The sequence below is a fragment of the Chenopodium album genome, chromosome 20 (genome assembly GCF_948465745.1).
Source record: "Chenopodium album chromosome 20, dcCheAlbu1.1, whole genome shotgun sequence".
Classification (NCBI taxonomy): domain Eukaryota; kingdom Viridiplantae; phylum Streptophyta; class Magnoliopsida; order Caryophyllales; family Amaranthaceae; genus Chenopodium; species Chenopodium album.
Genome location: NC_137853.1, coordinates 7003229 through 7022768, shown reverse-complemented (window position 1 = coordinate 7022768; position 19540 = coordinate 7003229). Strand labels below are relative to the sequence as shown.

At 34.1% G+C, this 19540-nt stretch overlaps 2 protein-coding genes across 2 annotated transcripts; both read right to left on the bottom strand.

Annotated features, from left to right (window-relative positions):
- Positions 1-40: 40 nt before the first annotated feature.
- Positions 41-7544, bottom strand: LOC145596570 (mitogen-activated protein kinase kinase kinase YODA-like). Its single transcript, XM_081652752.1, has 12 exons — positions 7482-7544; positions 5319-6052; positions 4479-5174; positions 4129-4216; positions 3847-3909; positions 3446-3606; positions 3259-3334; positions 2932-2991; positions 2739-2846; positions 2269-2508; positions 1424-1515; positions 41-848 (listed from the first exon to the last, which is right to left on the bottom strand). Exons 2-12 carry the CDS (start codon positions 5870-5872, stop codon positions 398-400), a joined length of 2589 nt encoding a protein of 862 aa, XP_081508878.1. The 5' UTR covers positions 5873-6052; positions 7482-7544; the 3' UTR covers positions 41-397.
- Positions 7545-14183: 6639 nt separating this feature from the next.
- LOC145597582 (cytochrome P450 86A22-like) lies at positions 14184-16333 on the bottom strand. Its single transcript, XM_081653782.1, has one exon. The coding sequence runs from the start codon at positions 16083-16085 to the stop codon at positions 14514-14516; it is 1572 nt and encodes a 523-aa protein (XP_081509908.1). The 5' UTR covers positions 16086-16333; the 3' UTR covers positions 14184-14513.
- Between the last annotated feature and the right edge of the window lie 3207 nt (positions 16334-19540).

Genomic DNA, 19540 nt, shown 5'->3' with positions numbered 1-19540 from the left:
GTAATATGTAATGGTATTGCATATTACAGTAGGATATGCAACTAAACCTAATCAAATGATACAAGGCATCATAAGCTTCCTTGTTTGGCAACTTTGGCAAAAAATTGGGCTGTTCACTGATATGTACATACAGCAAAAATCATAATTGCTAAACTAGCCTAAAAATGCTAAAATTATCTGGCTATTCACTATCATATTGCTCCTTGCACGAAGAGAATCCCAAAAAAATCTGATCTTCCTTCTGTAAGCTTGGCCAACCCTAAAACTTCTATTTACATCTGTAATACTACTTCATTCACCCTGCAATACAACATGCCTTCTCCCAGTACAAGACTGTCAAAAATTTGTCAAACAATACAGCATGAACTTGACAGTTAGATTAACAGGGGGCCTAGGTTCATTTGAGATGATCAATCATGAGTTGCTGAGATACATGACTGGCCAATACTGACTGTCGATTACAAACTTCCCCTGGCTCATGATGAATTCCTTGTACAAACTTACTTCCAGCTAAGTTATTTCGACATGAAAATATATCTCCATTTGTCTGGGAAGCCTCTGGAATACCAGATAAAGTTTCTAGCTTTGTTTTGCAGAACAAGGGGTTACCACTGGCATATAGACTTTTTTGGGACCTTCGATAAGGAAGTGAATGGTCCAAATGCTTAACTGGGAAAGCAACATTGCCACTGGTGCAAGCCCTGCAAGGCGTAGATGAGCCAGAAGCAGTCTGAGGGCTGGATATGGTAGAATATCTTCTGTACATTGGCTGTGATGACTTTGGATGCAAAAGAGGACTACCAATAGGAGAAACTGGACATGATATATGCTTTGACATCAGATGGTTCCTGCATGGAAACACAACATGACAACAGTAAAAGAACTTCAGCATCTATAGAAAATATATACTTCATCCAAAACTGTTAAAAAATATTACAAGCAGCATTGAGTAAAGGAAATACTTTTTTTTCATTGGTGATTTTTGATCTTATGAAATTATACGTATAAAAAAATACATTAAAACAAGACAAGATCATAATGTCTAGAAATAAAGGATTTATATGATCTAGGCGTGTCCAAACTCCTAATATAATCCAACCATGGTAATGTGTATGAAGAATTTTCAGGATTGAGGCAAGATCACAGCACAATCAAGGAGAGAGCACATATGAATTACAACGAAGGAAATTGCATCTCACACTGGGCAGAGGAGACTGGCATGTTAATATTTTGATTGCAAGTATAAACCAAAGAAACAAGTGTTAAGAACTAAGGGTATATTAGGTATTTGCAGTGTGGACAGAGATATTTGTTTTCCTAAAATGAGTATGGTGTAACATTTGTGAAAATTCCTTAAAAGACAAGTGCATACGTTGATAATAATCAAGCAGAAGGCAGAGAACGCAAGGAGAGAAGAAGGAACCTGGATCCTGATCCATTTGTAACGTCCCTAGACAACTGCACAGCCACTCCTTCCAAGTCTGAGCTTGAAATTGTTTTCGAGTGACTCATGCCCTGTAATTACCAAATATTTAACCACAAATAGAAACTTCTGCAGGTAACAAATAAATAGCAGCAGAAAATCTTTTGATAAAGCAAATCACAATGAAAGATTATTGCATATGTGAAGTATGATTTGTATTTGTTCCTCTCTCTCAGGCCCTCTCATCTATCTATTAACCTATACTAAAAGCAAATCCTTCCATGACACTTGTCATTACCTTGTAAAAAAAATTCCGGTCTTTTTCGCTTCTCTCTTTTCTTTTCTTTTTTGCCTCTCTCTTTTCTTTTATTTTTCGCCTCTCTCTTTTCTTTTCTACATATGGTAAAGAACACAATACCTAGGGAAAAGTTTCCAAACATACCCGTCTTCGTTGAAAAAAATTACAAAAGTTTTACTCCAAGACATTGGTGAATTTACGTGCAAGGACATCAAGAAACAGAAAGTTGGAAATCTAGCAGGATATTTAAGCAAATGTGCAAGACTTACATTCATCTACCAGCTAAGGAAGGAATCTGTTAGGCCTAAGTAATTCACATTGCCCTTCACTAAATTTTTTAAAATTTATTCCAGCACTTTCAAGCTTTTTCATGAATTTTGCAGGACGAAAGACCAGAACATGGTGCGTGAAGCATATTAACAGCACCGGACATCCATAAACAATGCATTCACACAGTAAGGCAACAAAAGGAAGCCCTCATGCAATTATGTAGTGTTTAGCAATAAGCTGTCATGTGATATTTTTCCATCAACTACAAATTTCATACCGTATATCTTTCTGCATCAAAAGGTGTATAGTGCAGCCCAAGTGGATCTAAACTTATTGAGCCTTTTACAGGTGAAGTTACATTTCTGACGAAAGGATGCCCCAACAGCTGGATAGCAGAAGGACGATCTCTCGGGTTTCGCTGCAAACATTGCCGAATAAAGTCCTTTCCTTCCATTGAGAGATGATCGGGCACTGTAGGAAGTTCTTTGCTGTTACCAATTTTGAAGAGAGCTGCAACCTTCAGAACAAACCAAAACAAGAATGATTAAACTCATATATTAAGAGGGGGGGGGGGGGGGGGGGGGGGAGGGGTCCAGAGAGAGATCAATGCACAAGTACTAGTGGCGCAATTAGTGAAATGATTTTATACCCTCCAACCTATCATTTGAAATTGCTACGAACAAGATCATAGTTATGAAATGAAACCTGCAAACCATCTGTCATTAGTTAACACCTCATGCCACTCACCCCTTCATATTGACTCCAAGGAGGTTTTGAGGTCGCCATCTCTATTACAGTACATCCCAGACTCCATATATCAACAGCAAGGTTGCACCCATTCGAGTTCCTAATTACCTGAAGTAAAGAAATATTGATGAATTCTGGAAACCCTGGTCAGAGCTCAAACTGAGAACCAGAGCAAAATATCAAGTGTGCTAACCTCAGGAGCCATCCAGTATGGGCTTCCTTTGAAAGAAAATGGACATGATTGCCCAGTGATCTGCAATGTTGTCAGATAAGTCTATCAAATCAACAATTTATGTACAGAAGACACGGATACAATCAATACAGGTCGCCAGCCAGGATATTCTAAACTAACCTATTCTTTTTTCTTCAAGCCTATCTTGAAATAAATCATTGAAGGATAACAAGGCAATTTATTGTTAACTACTTAAAGATTTTGCTTCATATGTAAGGGTAACACAACAGATAAGAATATACATTGAGCTCTAGAGTTACAGAAATGCGAAGTGGAGTATCTACTTACATGTTTCGCCATGCCAAAATCTGCCAATTTAACCTGCCCACTTGGGTCCACAAGAATATTGGCTCCTTTAATGTCTCTGCACAGCACATACCATCAACAGACGTATGAGAAGTAGCTAGTTTATATATGACATACTAACCAAGCAAGTAAAAGCAGATGAAAGCAATAAACTTTTTGCGACATGAACCTGTGAGCAGTGTTCTTAGAGTGCAAATACGCAAGTCCAGACAAAATTTGGCGTGTATAGCTGCGGATAGCTGATTCACCAAGCTCACCATATTCCCGAAGAATTTTATATATAGAACCACCAGAGACATATTCTAAGTATATATACAGTTTGTCGTTAACCTACAGAAGATTGGAGCCTCGTATAATGTTAATATAGAACAAAATCCCAGATCAGAAAAAGAACTATTTAACTCAGCAGCATGAGATAAAAGGAAAGCAAAAGAGTTGAGTTTGCAAAGTGGATTAACCATAAGCATTAATACCCTCACAAACAAGATTCATAGCAATATATTGTAATATATACCAAACAAAAACAATTCCAGTTCCAGCAAAAAAAAAAATTTTGGTTGGATGCCTTACCATATCAGAATCAAAATACTGCACAATATTTGGATGTCTAAAGTGGCTCAGCAGAGTGATTTCCTGCAATATAACCAACAAGCACAACAATATTTTTAATGAAACAAGTACTAAGAAACATCTATTCCGTATACATGTTTTATACATATATATATATATAAAGGGGGGAAGAAACTATTTTGTTCACCCGTTGGAAATTTTGACAATTGACATAGGCTTTCTTTATATGTTATTAGTTATTTATTGACAACACAAATAGCATAGTGAAGAGTGAAGGCATACTTGTCTTAATTGTTGTGCACTTTCCTTTGATTTGGAATCATCAGAGAACAAAGTAACTTCCTTCATTGCACACATCTCACCAGTTTCACTGACAATCAAGAAATGGAGAGCCAAATGAAAACATTCAAGATGTCAGATTAAACATTGATTAAGATGAGGATTATATCAAAAAGCATAACTGAACAGATCACGTATCACCAGAGCCCAAAGTAAAGCAGGAGTAACGAACGGATGAGATAATAAAGTGTTAGAGATTCAAAGAATTCAACATAAAGTAGCTATATTGAAGAAACTTCCACTACCAACCATATTAACTAATAATGCAAACATGGAAACTTCAGTTAACAAACCTGTTAAAGCCCACATAGACTTGACCAAATGTGCCGCTTCCTATAAGCCGTCCTTTTTTCCATTGTGAAACAGGGCTTGTTGACATTCCTGGTCGAACATGGGTTCTTGGATTAGTAGGAGTATTTACTCCTGCATGTGAAGATGAAAATGGACAAGAGCTGCAGGCTGTTGCAGGTGGTAGTGGTAGCTTGTGACTCTCAGGCTTTCCATCACCACACCTATCCATAGGATGTAATGGACTCACAATGCCGTTTTGTATGTAAGAACCTCGACTAGGACTAATCATTATAGGGCTTGGTATTGGAGAATGCTCTGGAGTACGCCCGCTCTGAGGCCCAAAGAAAAATTGATCTGAGACGGGATTAGGTCCTGAAATTTTTTCAGAACCCAAATTGCAGCAATGTTCAGGTCCAACCAAATTCATATCTGAGCATGGTGTTCCTAAACCAGAACTAGATCTGATAACTTGTTCATGGGTACAAGCCTTTACTGGGCTTCGTGAAGGACTTGAAGTGTAGCTGTCTGGAGCACTAAAGAAACCAGCACGAGGAGCAATTTGCAGTTTGGTCACTTGGGCACCAAATGATCCTTTTTTGGTAGATTTCAAAGGAATATGATCACTGATTGGCAGGTTAACTTGCTTTAATTGATCCTTCAAGATTCTTCGAGCAATGATAGAGGAATGATCCATGTGCCTTCATACATAGTTAAAAATAAGAATTCTTACAAAAAAATAAAAAACAAAAAGACAAGCAATAGGCATCATTAAAAGATTTAAAACTATCCATTTGAAATCATATACATGATGAAAAAGAAAAGGTTGGTAAGATATAGCCTACCTGGAAGGGCTGCTGATAGCTGTTGCATTCCCACTTCCATAATCGGAAGCCTGTGGGCTCAAGAACTGGGAATCAGGCTGATCATTTGTATCAACTGAGCTGTTACTAGAGATGGAGGCAGTAACAGAATCTCCCCAAGCATCCACAGCAAAGGACTGTTCACGGTTATATTCATGTCCAGAGAGAAGATCAGAATTTGGCAAAGTCTGAGAGCATCCATTTAACTCCAAGCTCGATGGGATATGTCCAGAAAGAGGATGTCCTACTCCTACCCCTGGAGAATGCTGTACAGGAAGAGGAAGAGGTTGAGCATGAGGTTGCTCAGTAAAGCAATGGCAAGGCAATACTTGCAACGAGGATAATGTAGAATCTAAGTGGGGTGATCTTTTTTCTGAGCAAGCATCTATATAATCCTTTCCTGATCCTATAACATCACCAATGATCTTCTCTTCCGAACGAATGTTTAATTTCCTTTGTATTAAATCGATAAAACTTCCTCTGTTTGTCTTTCGTTGAACCTTTTTGGATGACGAATTGCCCCACCACATAGGCATATCTATGTGCAAATATACACCAGCAATGTGCTACTTGACCTAATCCCAGAAGAGAGATAGCAGTGACTTAAATGTGAAAAAATGGAGATCTATTGAAGAGAAGACAGATGCCACTCTAGTAAAAATGCAACTTCAAATACCCTGATGATTTCCTGACTTCCAGCATGATTTGCAAAGCATCTGTTCAGAAGATTTAGATATTAATACGACAAACATACATACTGTCACATTACAGTAAGACAACAGAAGGGGGGACGTTAAGGCAGATTCAATAGACCCTATACAGAACTGCTTAGTATGATGATAATATAAATTTCGTGAACAAAACAACTGTCAATCGAATCATTGGCCAAGAAAGGCAACTGAATCAACATGCTTATCCTCGTATCAACACAAACACACACATAACGTTGAAACAAAAGTGTAATGGTCTACAAACAAAGCAACTTTGAATCTTCAATACAAGAAGATTCACATCATTAACTAAAAAAACCTCCCTTATATGTCACTCTCAAATCTCAATGTAATGTAGAAATATTCAGAATTTCAGACAGTCAAATCCTAGCAAAAGGCCTTCACTCCCTTGCACTTTTGAACAAACTCAACACTTCAGGTTTCGAAACAGTAACAGATACTCATCTCAATCTACTTGTGAGACCTTTGACACACACCATTAAAACTAATCCCCAGGAATCTTCAATATCTACTTCCACAAACATTCTATAAATTTTCTCACAAAGCAAAATTAATCTTAATTTCGAAAGCAACAAACAAACACCTATATACAAGATTAGACTAAAGACTCCAAAAATCCCTCAAAGGAAGGAAATTTTAACTTAATAATTACCAATTTCAGTGAATTGATACTGAATCAAACTCTTAAGTGGCTTGCTGATGTTATGATCAAACCAAATTTTAAGTAACCTACATTACAAAGGTAAAAATTCAGTATTTCCTACACACGCGCACTAGCATGTCCATTATGTTCCCGAGTACACCTACCCCGGATTCCGGGAATAACCCCGAATTCCGGGAACACACACACCCCTACCCCCCCCCCCCCCCCCCCCCCACAAAAAAAAAAAAAAAAAAAAAAAAAAAAAAAAAAAAGAAAGTAAAAAAACATAACATTCAACACTTACCTTAACTAGTTTGTGAAATGAATAAAGCATTAATGCCTAAAAATGAACCCTGTTATCAAAATCATATCTTTATCTCAGCATCCTTAAATTTCCCAATTTACATTCTCAAACTAACATTACATTTATATATAGAAATTATTACACCAACTTAATTAAGCAAAATAATTAAGCACAACATTGACGAATTCCAACATAATTAACCCTTGAAATTAATAAGCATTAAGCAGACCAAGTCAGAAAACAATCATCATAAACCTTAAAAATCGAATTAATTCCCAAGTCAAATAAACATCAAAGTAAATCAAATGACCCATGAATTTATATTTTACTCACATGTCAGACATTTACTCGATCAAAACAATTTAAAAATTCAACATTTTTAATATAAACTGAAAACCCAGAAATCCAATTAAATAACCCAATTTACAGAAGTTTTAATATTTAATAATCAGTGAAGAACAAGTTACCTGGTGATTGTTGAGGAGAGAGAAAATTTGAGTGTGGTTTTTTGATTTGAGAAGAAGAAATACCCTGACCCAAGAAATGCGACAATTATAAAAATAAAAACAAATTGAAATAAAAGGATAATATTGACATCATCAACTACGTTCATTGGAGGATTTGTGACGTCAGGTGATATTAACCAACGGTAGAAGAATGTGAAGTGAGTCACACATAAAAGCATTAATTTGTCTGATTAATCAATAATCATGTGTTTAAGTTACAAGCTTGGAAGTTGCAAGAAGCTTGTGTTAAATTAAAGTATTGTTTTAATGTTTAAACTAATGAGCTGAATCACGTTAATTGTCACCTTTTCATACTACAGAATACGGAATACGGATTACTAAGGGAAATTCAGTTTTTATCATAACCTCCTTCTCTCATAAAATATTTAGTTTAGTTCAGCTCCAATAATAAGTTCAATTCAGCTCAGTTTAGTCAATCAGATTAGACCCTAAGTATATAAGTACGCGAATTAAGTTAATGCTCGGCTTTAATTGGTTAAGATAATTATATAAGGCAAAAGCTAACGAACATCCCGGGGACGTTGGATAAGCTTGCTAAAAGTAGAAAGATTAAATTAAAATGAACATTTATTACACCGATCGACGCGTGATTTTGTCATGCATTTCCAAATTAATACCACTTTAGGTAATATGGAGTATTTTATATGCTTATCCAATGCCGCGGGAACGTTCATTAGCAAGATCTAACAATCATGTACATATTTTGTATTAATTTATCATAATACTTCGTATGACTTTTTTAGTCACCAAATACAAATAGAAAACTTTGAAAGTGAAACATTATGTTTTCAAATTTTGATATAATTTCTTAGCAGTTGAGGATACACTACGAAATGTCAACCTATATATATGGTATGATTTTTATTTGCTCTTTTTCTAAGAAAATAAGTCTTTCGTTAGGAATTTGAAATTAAGACTATTAGGTCATGTATTCATGTGTCTATTCATTTGATATAAAATGAACTTTAAATTTTACTAATTCACTATTTGTATTTGATATTATTGAAATTTATTTTTAATGAATCTAACTTATTTTTACTAAACTCAAATTATTTTTTTTATCTAATATTATTTGTCTAAGTTGATGTTAAATTTCGAAACAATATGAAATGGGCTTAGGCAACCCGAACAAGGAGCAGGAGAGTTTGGGCCACAAACAAGGTTTTGGAGCTTCCATACTAAAACCAATTGGCAATAGTAGGAGGTACTCCTCTACCTTATACAGTGAAACCATCTCTCCTCTTTCTCCAATGTGTGACACTCATAAGTGGGCTACAATGGGTTTCAATAGTTGAAGTGAACAAAATATTATCTTCACCTAATTTTACATGCTTTCGAAAATTTCTTATATGTTCTCGGGAGTCGTGATTGGCTAGCTTCTTTCCCACCTTTTAATTATCGATGTCACCTCATGCGTTGTGATGAGATGGTCATGCGATCCTGGATATTTTGGTGAATCCATATTCTTCATTATTAAGGAGGCCAGAATATTGAGGAACCAACTTCTTCCCTTTATGGCTCCCTAATCGAAAGAATTTCTTCTAGCAAGACATCTTGTAGTTCTAGGGCAGTTGATCTAGCTCTTTTGGAGTGGTGGCCTTGTTAAAAACAAAAGATTGCTTTTGGAAGTAGTTATTCTTCCATGCATACCTTAGGACTTTTTCTCTTTATCATGCTAACGCATTGGACAATAGAGTTTACCTATGGCAAGTAGATTTTTTGTACCATCTAAGCCTTTCCACTATATCATTTTTGTGAGGGCACACCATAGTCGGTGTTACAAGAAACCACACTATGAAGCAGAAAAGCTCTTTAAACAACTCATTCATTGAGCAAAATGAAGGTTGTGTTAATTAAAAAGATTGGTTTATACGAATATTATACTATTAAAAGAAGATTGAACATGTGAGAGAATCTGAGCAAAACATGTATTTGTCATTTTATTTGATTTAAATTGCATGGTGATTTCTAGATTAAATAAAAGTCATTCAATTTAATCTTAATTTAGAGATTTCTATGTCTGTATGGTATGAAAAATATATGATTTTTAGATTAAATAATTAAAAGTCATTCAATCTTAATTTTAGAAAATTCTATGTCTCTATGGAATGACAAACTTCTAGAAAATTACTTTATGTTTTTATCTTAGTTGATTATTTTTTATTCTATCTTAAATTTTTTTTTGTGTATAAATGTGGAACAGCTAATCTCATTCACTACAAAATCCACTTCGTCCCCTTCATTTTGTCACAATTTTCATTTGAGCTACCTTTTTTATTGTACAATTGGAAAGAGAACAATGAGCCGAAAGCAAGAGATTTTGGAGAAGAAATAAAACAATGTAACATGCACCTACTTCATTATGAGTTATTAGTGTTGTAATAATTTTGGTTGTCTACCATCGAAAAATTAAAGCAAATAATGATATATGTATTATTTTTAATATGACAAATAAATCTGAGTTATTACTACTCCGTAATGGTAATAAACTAATAACTCACAAAGTTGATAGTAATCTAAGTTACAATCATCAAAGCATTATACATTCATACTATATGCAATTAATTTTCCTTTTACAAATTTATTAATTACTTTTTTTTTTTTTGTAACCAAGCTAGGAGTAACATTAATTAAGAGTTGGACAAATTGTTCATGAGTACATAAGGGGCAATAGTGGAAGGACAATGATGTTCCCACACTTGCTCAAAACCAAGCGGAACTATTATATATAGCTAGGTTATGGGCGACAAAATTCTCATCCCTACGAACATGCGACCAAGAGACAAAATCAAAATCTTTGCTAACAAACATAACATCATTAAGAACAGAATCAAGGTCAGAGAAGAAAATATACTTCCTCCGTTTTCTTTTACTTGCAACACACCTTTTAAGCACGCAGTTTTAGGAGATGATTAGTGAGGGTAAACGAGCGATTTTATCAATATAATTTTTACACGAAAATTAGAATAGGGTTAAGTATCATTTGTAAAAATTATAATGAAAAATTTGTCCGTTTACATTACATAAACCCGACCTCAAAACACGTGCCACAAGGCTGTGTTGCAAGTAAAAGAAAACGGAGGAAGTAACAGCTTTCGAGAGACAATTTATGACGACTTGGCTATCTGATTCAACCACCAAATTCTTCACACCATACCGCTTTGCAAGCTTTAGGGCTTAGGCCAAAGAGGATTAATTACTTTGCATCATCAATTAATTTATTAATTACTTTTGATTTGAGTATTAAATTAAAGAGTATTATTTGCATCATCAATTAATTTTTTTTTCTTTTTGTTTTTCAAAAATAAACCTTATGGTATGTCTAATAAGATCATTAATATGATGGCAACACATTTTTGGTATTAGACAAATGGAGTAATTTAATTGAGTAGAACATTAATGATGTCTAATATGAAAACAATAACTTTCAAAAAAATATTTTCATAAAATAAGATTATAAAAAAAAAAAAAAAAAAAAAAAAGGCAAATTTGGATGAATTGGAGAGCAAATTAAAGTAAACTACGGAGTAATACTCCAACACTAACAATGTCGTCATCGCATACGACGACGTTATAACCGCGTAAATGTCAATGCATGAAAAGAAAATTAGAAGGTCTATTTATCAAAAATTTGTTGTGTTAACAAGAAATTGACTCATGCAAGCGTAATCTTAGTCCTAATCACTCCATAATCTTCTCGTACTTAAATTAACAATGACACTACTACTTTACATCACTCTACCGCGTTGAGTAAATTTACTTACTAGCTTCGGCATCAAGCAACCTCAAATACTTGACTTGGCTACTATATAACTCGGTCAATATGTGTGCTACTCTCAAAGTGTCTAATCCGTAAATATCGGATTAAAAAAACCGTGAGGGTTGAGGTATGGTCAAGGTCATTCTCTTTACCTTAAAAAAAAATATATGTGTGCTACCTTAGAACTTGGCCTTGTAATCTTTTTGTATAAAACGGATTTATCTTGTGATAGTTCAAACATTTTTCTGATAAGAATATTGAGTTTTAGATGATAAGTTGTTGCGACACTATTTAGAATGCGAGGTGTACTAGCTAGTATTTATGGATTAATAAGAAAGTGCATGAGATATGAGATACTCCCTCCATTTTTAAATACATGTTCTACTTTTCATTTGCGGTCGTTTTTAAATACTTGCTCTATTTCCTTATTTGTGTCAGATACACACGTTTAATTAACTTAAAGTCCAAAATCTTTAAGATTGGACTTGAACTTGATCTTAACCTTCTAAAGCCCAATAGTCCAATTAAGTCTATAGTTTGGTGATTAATTGTTTGGAGGTTTGTAACTTTGAATGTTGAAATTGACAAATATTCTACTCCGTAGTTTTTAATATTGGTGGCTTTAAGAGATTAGGCTGTTATGCCTTCACTTACAAAGGGCTCTAAAATGTCATGACACCTTTTCTCCATCTATCCTATTAATGTTGAAGAATATTTGGATGATATCAAGAATCTTGAATGATTATGACTTGTACATATATGATTATGCCTACATTCTCCTCTTTTCCTTTACACTTAGCGCCTATTCTGATTTACTGAACTGAATTGAACTGATTGGAGCTGAACTGAACTAAATTAAATAGAGCTGAAATGAATTGTTTATGAGAGAAGGAAAATAGAAATTGAGCTGAACTGAAATTAAGCTGAAGAGAACATACCCTTAGTTACACTCTATTTCCTTTTCTTTTCTCCAGATGTTATTATGTTGAAACCCATTGATGTAGAAATTGAAATCTTTGAAACTTTAATTTAACAAGTTAGCCGGTATCAAAGATCATTAGCTATCATGCCTTGATGTATTTGTACTTTGGAAAAAGGAACTAACAATTTATTAAGTACTTTGGGTTTGGGTATGAATATTTGGCCCAAATACAAGCCTTGCACAAAACGGGCCACCTATTTTTCCAAAGCTCAATTTGACCCAACCCAGGCCCATAATTATCTCTACTTTAATTTTAACTAGGTTAGATCCTGTGTCATGCACGGTTTTTTCAATCTTTGTTACGAAGTGTCAATTTAAAATCTATTTTTTTTTTATTTTATTTTATCTCAAATCAAGCTACTTATTTATTTTTTTATTTTATTTTTTTTATCTTTTTTTTTTAATACATATTGCTTTCTTCTATTTTGAAGCTTGATGGCATTTTTTTTTTCAAATATGATAATTTTTCATTCACCAACTATGTTAAGTTGAAAAATATATATTCGTGATTTTTTTTTTTTTACTATAAATAATCATTTTAAATTAGAAAGCAAAACTAATACGGAGTATAGGAATTTATTTATACAAAGATATGGTTAGATATTTAAGTTTATAAATATATTATTCTACGATATTTTTCCCCTAAATTTTGAAAGTAAATATTTTGCGTATATTTTCTATCAATTTTAAAAGTTTTATTTTTTAAAAAAAATATACTAAGGACACACCAGAAGATGACACGTGCCATTGCTGGTGTGTCTTTTAGTATATTGTTATTGATTGATGATTGATTGATTGATTTTTTTCTACATTAAGTTTAGAGATTGTAAAGTTCAGGAAATTTTTAACTAAGGACCGAAACTCCAAAAGCATATATGACTTTCATTTACATTTTAGTACAACAAACAAGTAAAATTGACAGTTAACACTTTAACATGAAAGTATTTTTTTTTTTTTTTTTTTTTTTTTTTTTTTTTTTTTTTTTTTTTTTTTTTTTGAAAGAGTAACCTTAGTTTTAAATACTTATTAAGTTATTATCCTTATCTTACTATTTTCTTTACTATTTTCATGATAAAAATAAGTAAACAAGAAAATATGTCCATACTCCATTTATTTTTTTTTTTTTCAAATGTTTTTCTTTTCTATTCTGATGCTAGAATTAATGATGTCTTATTAATATCCTCATGGCCCATGGTGCTTTCAATGTTACAAGTGTAAACAATTGTAAGGCTAATTGAACCAATATTAATGACATTATATAAGAGTACTCCCTTGTTTAATTAGAACATTCAAGGCATCAACCATGCACGATCCATCTACACTAGAGAAGAGAAGCGTGTCTTAATAATGTTTATACACCACATCTACCATGCTAAGAGGAGGAGGACAAAATCAACTAGCAAGATAGTAAACTCCACATGAATTCTGCATAGGACGGTGGGGAACTAGGGAATGTAACTTTCAGTATTACTTCCATCCTCCGATCCGATGCGATAGACCTATTATACATTATCTCCGACCGGATTGGATTATCAATCTATATTACTTTCTCTGACCTGGCCTGATCATTAATCGAACTGTTTTATCGGTTACTTAATATTTCAGTGTACATTTATTCTACTTCTTTTTCCTTCAAAGTACTTTTCACCAAATTTAAATTTAATGTCAATACAATAAAAAAAAAAAGTCCTAAATCTACAAATTTTACACACACAAGAGTTTTAACAAGCTGGTAGTAGGAGATTTAATCTTTGAAAGAAACGTGACTCAAATATGTACAGTACAAATAAAAGTCGTATTTATATTAAATTGTCATAGAGTACACATTTGACATTACAAATGAAGAAGGCTATAGTCATAGAATAGGTGAATGTAGTTAGAGTATAAATTATCATTCATGTGTAAAAATGCAAAACTAACCACATGATGAGCAAGTAACAAACTTGATACAAAATGAAAGTTACACATACAAATATATATATTCATTTAGTATTACCATAACAGTTGTCGTAAATCAAAGTAAGTAAATGTCGCTTTATTGGTTCATAAATATACCAAATGTAACAAACAGTATTTAATGCTTATCTTTTGTTCTAAATGTGGCATCGTATTCACAGTCTCCACCCCCCAACTAGACCCGCGTTGCCCATACAAAAGTAGCCTCGCTCTAACCAACCTTTTAAGGCTAATCAATTTTAGTTGCATCCAACCAATTTTTACTTTAACCCTTTCAATTTGTAACTTTTTGGTTAATTTTGGCAACTATTGGGGACAAGTCTCTTGGGTGGACATCCATCACTAGCCCATTCTTCATGAATAAGGTTAATGACATTTTTTGCTCCACCTTGTGGCCTCGTGCCACGTTGAGCCGGTGACGGAGTAGCACCGCCGCCACGATCGACTTCATTTGTAGGTATGCTAGGTCTTTCCCTAGGCAAATCCTAGGGCCTGCATTGAATGACACGAACTTAAATGAGTCTTGCATCTCCATCTTTTGACCATCTGATGATAACCACCTTTCGGGCCTAAACTCTAGACAATCCTCACCCCATATGAACTTCATGCGCCCGGTTGAGTAGATTGAGTACGTGATGGCTGAACCCGCTGGCACGAAGGTTCCGTCAGGAAGCACGTCATCGGCGATGACGTGCTTAGAGTCCTCGGGGACCGAAGGGTAGAGCCTTAGTGTCTCAGAGAGTGCAGCCTTTACATATATCAATCGGTCAACTTCTTCAAACCCTAGTGGCTCGTCGGTCCACTTAGCAACGTCGCTGCCACGTGTCTCCATGAGAACGGTGCAAATTTCGAGGAGGATTTTTTCCTCAACACGTGGATTGATACTGACAAGCCAGAAAAACCAGCTAAGTGCCACTGAGGACGTGTCGCGTCCAGCTAGGATGAAATTAAGTGCCACCTGTTGTAGGAATTTGTCCGAGTAGGACTCCTTTTTCTTCATGAACCTTGACAGCAAGTCATCATGGGTCCCATTGAACTGCGGATCTGTCAATTCTTGCTTACGTGTATTAATGATATTTGTCAAATACTTGTCCACGTGTGATACACTTTGCCTTAAAACAACTTCCATACCCAAACCGAACCATTTCCTGAACCGCCAAATAAACTCGGGCAATATAAACCGCTGCAACGTAGCCTCTGTAGCCCGGTCGAACGCCATTGCGAAACTATTTTCGGGTAGACCGGGGGTAAGTGTTTGAGGATCCTGACCAAACGCCAACCCACAAATATTATCAAAAGTGAGCCGGAGCAACAAATCTTGAAGATCAACCGGTTTACCCTCAACTTGAGCCTCCTTCAATATCGGGACAAACCGGTTTTTAATTGCCCGGTTCACCCACCGGCCCATAGCCTGCCTTAGGGTTCGAGTTGTAAACTCCAACGCGGCAGTCTTCCTTTGAAAAAGCCACGTGTTACCATCAGAATTAAAGATCCCTTCTCCGAGCAGATCATGAAAAACCGCCTGCCACGTAGGACCCTTAGGGTAATTGTCGAATCTACCCTTGAGAATATGCTCAAGATTTTTAGGATCACACGTGACAGTAACCAAACCTTGCTTCCGCGCCAAAAAGGGCACCGCACAGATGCAAGTTTGGTACGTGCCACCACACGTGCGGAGATTTTCCGCAATCCACTCATGCATACGGTTTGCATTCTCTATCAACCCCGGCAAACTCCCCACCAACGGCCACACAGTTGGACCTCTCAACGGCCGCTTGATCGATCGAAACCAGATCAAGTACGCCGTGATCAACGACACAATCACCAACATCATAAATGGTTCCATAATGTAATAATTAACTATCTATCTATCTGCGGGAGTACAACGTTTATTTATTTTCAAATAAGTGTGTGTACTTCCGCAGCTAGCTTAGCTTAAACTTAGATCCGCCACTGCTATATAACAACGTATTTGATATAAAACGAAATGTTTTAGTTTTGTATATGAAAATGTGAAGGATGAAGCGGAGGAGAGAGAAGGAGGGTGGTAGTGAAGGAGAGAGAATGAAAGAGTGATTTATAAAGAGGAGAAGAAGAAGGAAGAGGACAGATATGTAATAAATAGGAGGGTGGAAAAATAGTTTTATTATGTTTATTTTTTAGAAAAAAAAAATGGTGTGAGAATGTGCATGGGAAGTTAAGTAAGTGAGAGAAGAGAGTGGAGTGGGATGAGAGAGTGACCAGCTAAGAAGACAGCAAAGAAATAAATGCCAACAGAGGTCGTTGGAGACTTTAAGTTATAAGATGTACACTAAAACCATACCATAACCATAACCATAACCATAACCATACACACACTATTATAACATACTCTATCATGTCAACTAACCAATTCAACAATATTATCTGTAACATCTACTTGATGGATTTTTCTACATTCACTATATTCTTTACTCCCTTTTTTTTGTTATTCAATTAAGCTAGATAGCTTATGTAATACTACTTTTATTTACCCGTACGTAGCCTATTGACGTGATCGAATCACCTGTTGGTACAATGGTATGGTACATTGCATTCATTTTATTTCTATCAGCTAGAGCGCGTTGTATTAATGAAATTGTTGTAGGTGTGTTTCTAATTTCTATATATTCACCTGATATTTACCTAAACTTTTTTTTTTTTTATTTTTTTTTTATATCATCTGAAATCCTCTAACCAGTTGACTGTTGGTACAATGGTGATTGGGGTTGCACTTGGTAGGGAGGTTCGTGTGTTCGATCCCCCCACAAAAACAATAATTTAGAAGGGAGTGCAACATAACCATTCAAAACCGAGCCTCAAATCTGGATTACTCCAAATTAAAGCGTTAATCAAGTTGGAATAACAAAAAATTATCTTATCCTCTTTGAACTTGTATTACTACCTCCGTTGCTTTATGAATGCAACAAATGGGTATTTTTTGTGAGATATAAAAAAAAAATTTATTGCAACTAAAAAGTAACGGAAGTAGTACATGAAATTATCTTAACTTAATTATATTAAGACATGATTATTAGAATTTCTAAAAAAAAAAACACATTTTTATTAGAACTTATTTTAGTAAAAAAAATAACACATAGTAATTATTAGAACATAAAATTATTTTTAAAAAATGAACTTTATGAACAAATCTAAACCTAATAACCTTTATCTTAAACTTTTTTTTTTTTTTTTTTTTTTTTTTTTTTTTTTTGAGGGAAACTTTTATCTTAACTTACTTTAGGTGAAATAAGTGGAAATAAAGTGAATATTAAAAATAAATGTTTTTAAAAGACTTTTGTAATTATTTTCCTAAGTAATGTTTGCAATCACAGGATTAATTATTTAATTTAAGTTGTTAGAGCTAATATAGTGGATACATTTTAGATTTGAAATTAAGTCAAAAAAAAAGTGGAGACATTTCGATTTGAAATTAAGGATTTTGTCATATCTTATACGAGTAATAATATCGGTATTTAATTACAATAAATATAACAATTGTGAACATATTACACGTAGAGATTGAATCATTGATTATTGAGTGTAAATGTATCTAAGTTACAATTTATGTCTATAGACTGCAATTCTGGGTGTAACCAGTTTTTCAGGGAATTATGTACATGTTTTGTTTTATCATATTATCACATTAATTGTTTAGCCATGTACAAATGTGAAATATAATGATCATATTACAATATTAATGTCATATATCTTGTCACTCTTAATCTCTAATTTAATTACTCACACTGTTCATGTCATGACTCATCATGAGCCAGGCCATAATTTGCAGATATAATGTAACAAGTACACTGTTTTATACTGTATATATGCAAAAATGGTGAGATTATCTTAAAAGTTGATGTAAATGAATAAGTAATGCATATTAATAAATAGATGTCTAAAGTTCGTATATATCATTTTCATAACCTTAAGTGCAGCAATAATAAGGTTTAGAAGAGGTTATGAAGCATAGGAGCGTAAAATGTTAATCATATATCAACATTAATTAATGATAGCCAAATACATCAGCATCATCTAGTCGTCCTTTTGTCTAGATGGTACAATAATTATTGATTAAATACTTGAGCATTCTTCATTAGTTGGAAATTAATAGTCGTAATTTAAAGAATTTAGTCATTTTTTATTTCCTGATGTAGGATCAAGTTTATATCGATATTATTAAGCGGAATAGTTACATAATTGGATTGAGTTAGAAAGAAGATGGATATCATAGATGGAACTATATGAGATGATAAAAATTTCTCTCATTTATACATTTTAGTGATCCGATTATCTAAATAAATACTTCGTATTATTTATATTTATTACTTGTTACTTTCTCTAAACAATGCAATCTTAGCTTTGTAGATAAACGATTGATGTCAACTTACATGCATCTCCACTCCCATCTGAAAATTTTCAATTTGTAGGCCTAATAACTAATTTCACCTCTTTTTATTGTTGGAGCGAAGAAGATTAAAAGTAAGTTTAGACAACAAATAAAGTGCGTTTACATTTACACACATTTATTATGTATGATGTGTACATAACTAAACAACGATGATCAACTAAGAATAGGTCCATGTAATTTTACATGAAAATTAAGTTGTATTTCTTAGAAATTTCCATTATCGCTCGCCCCACCACACCATAGTACCATACGCCCATACCATACCATATAGCAAAAGGTATAGATCAAAGTCAAAAGCAATCCGATCCAATTTTTAATCACAAGACTCATTCGCACCGCGTTGGAAAATGAACCAAATAAACTTCATTCTATGATTCTTAAATAAAAGGGGCAGTCCACAATCCACATACACTCACCCGTATTTGCAGGGAAATAAAGAAGGGAAGATTTGGGAGATAAAAAAGAAAACGAAGTAAATGCGATTAGTTGAGAAAATACCAAAATTGCTCCTAACAGAAGATAGCTAAATTTGGGTGTCTTTGTCAACTCGTATACATATATATTTGTGTAACAACGAACGCTTCCTCATTATCACGGGACTTTTTGCAACCCATCTATTACTTTTACTTCCCCTTTTTGTAAATAATTTGTGCAACACCTTTCAAATTGTTTACATTTGATAGTCAGACCTTATTTTTGGACATGATATTCATGGACCACTATTTTATTTGTACTACATTACAATTTTACTATGTTATCTCTAGTTGTGAAATTCTACCTTATTCGATATTATTACAAACTCGGTCTTGTGTTTTTATATACTCCGCTTTGAATGTTGTATACACACTAGCTTGTGGAGTGATGATAAATCT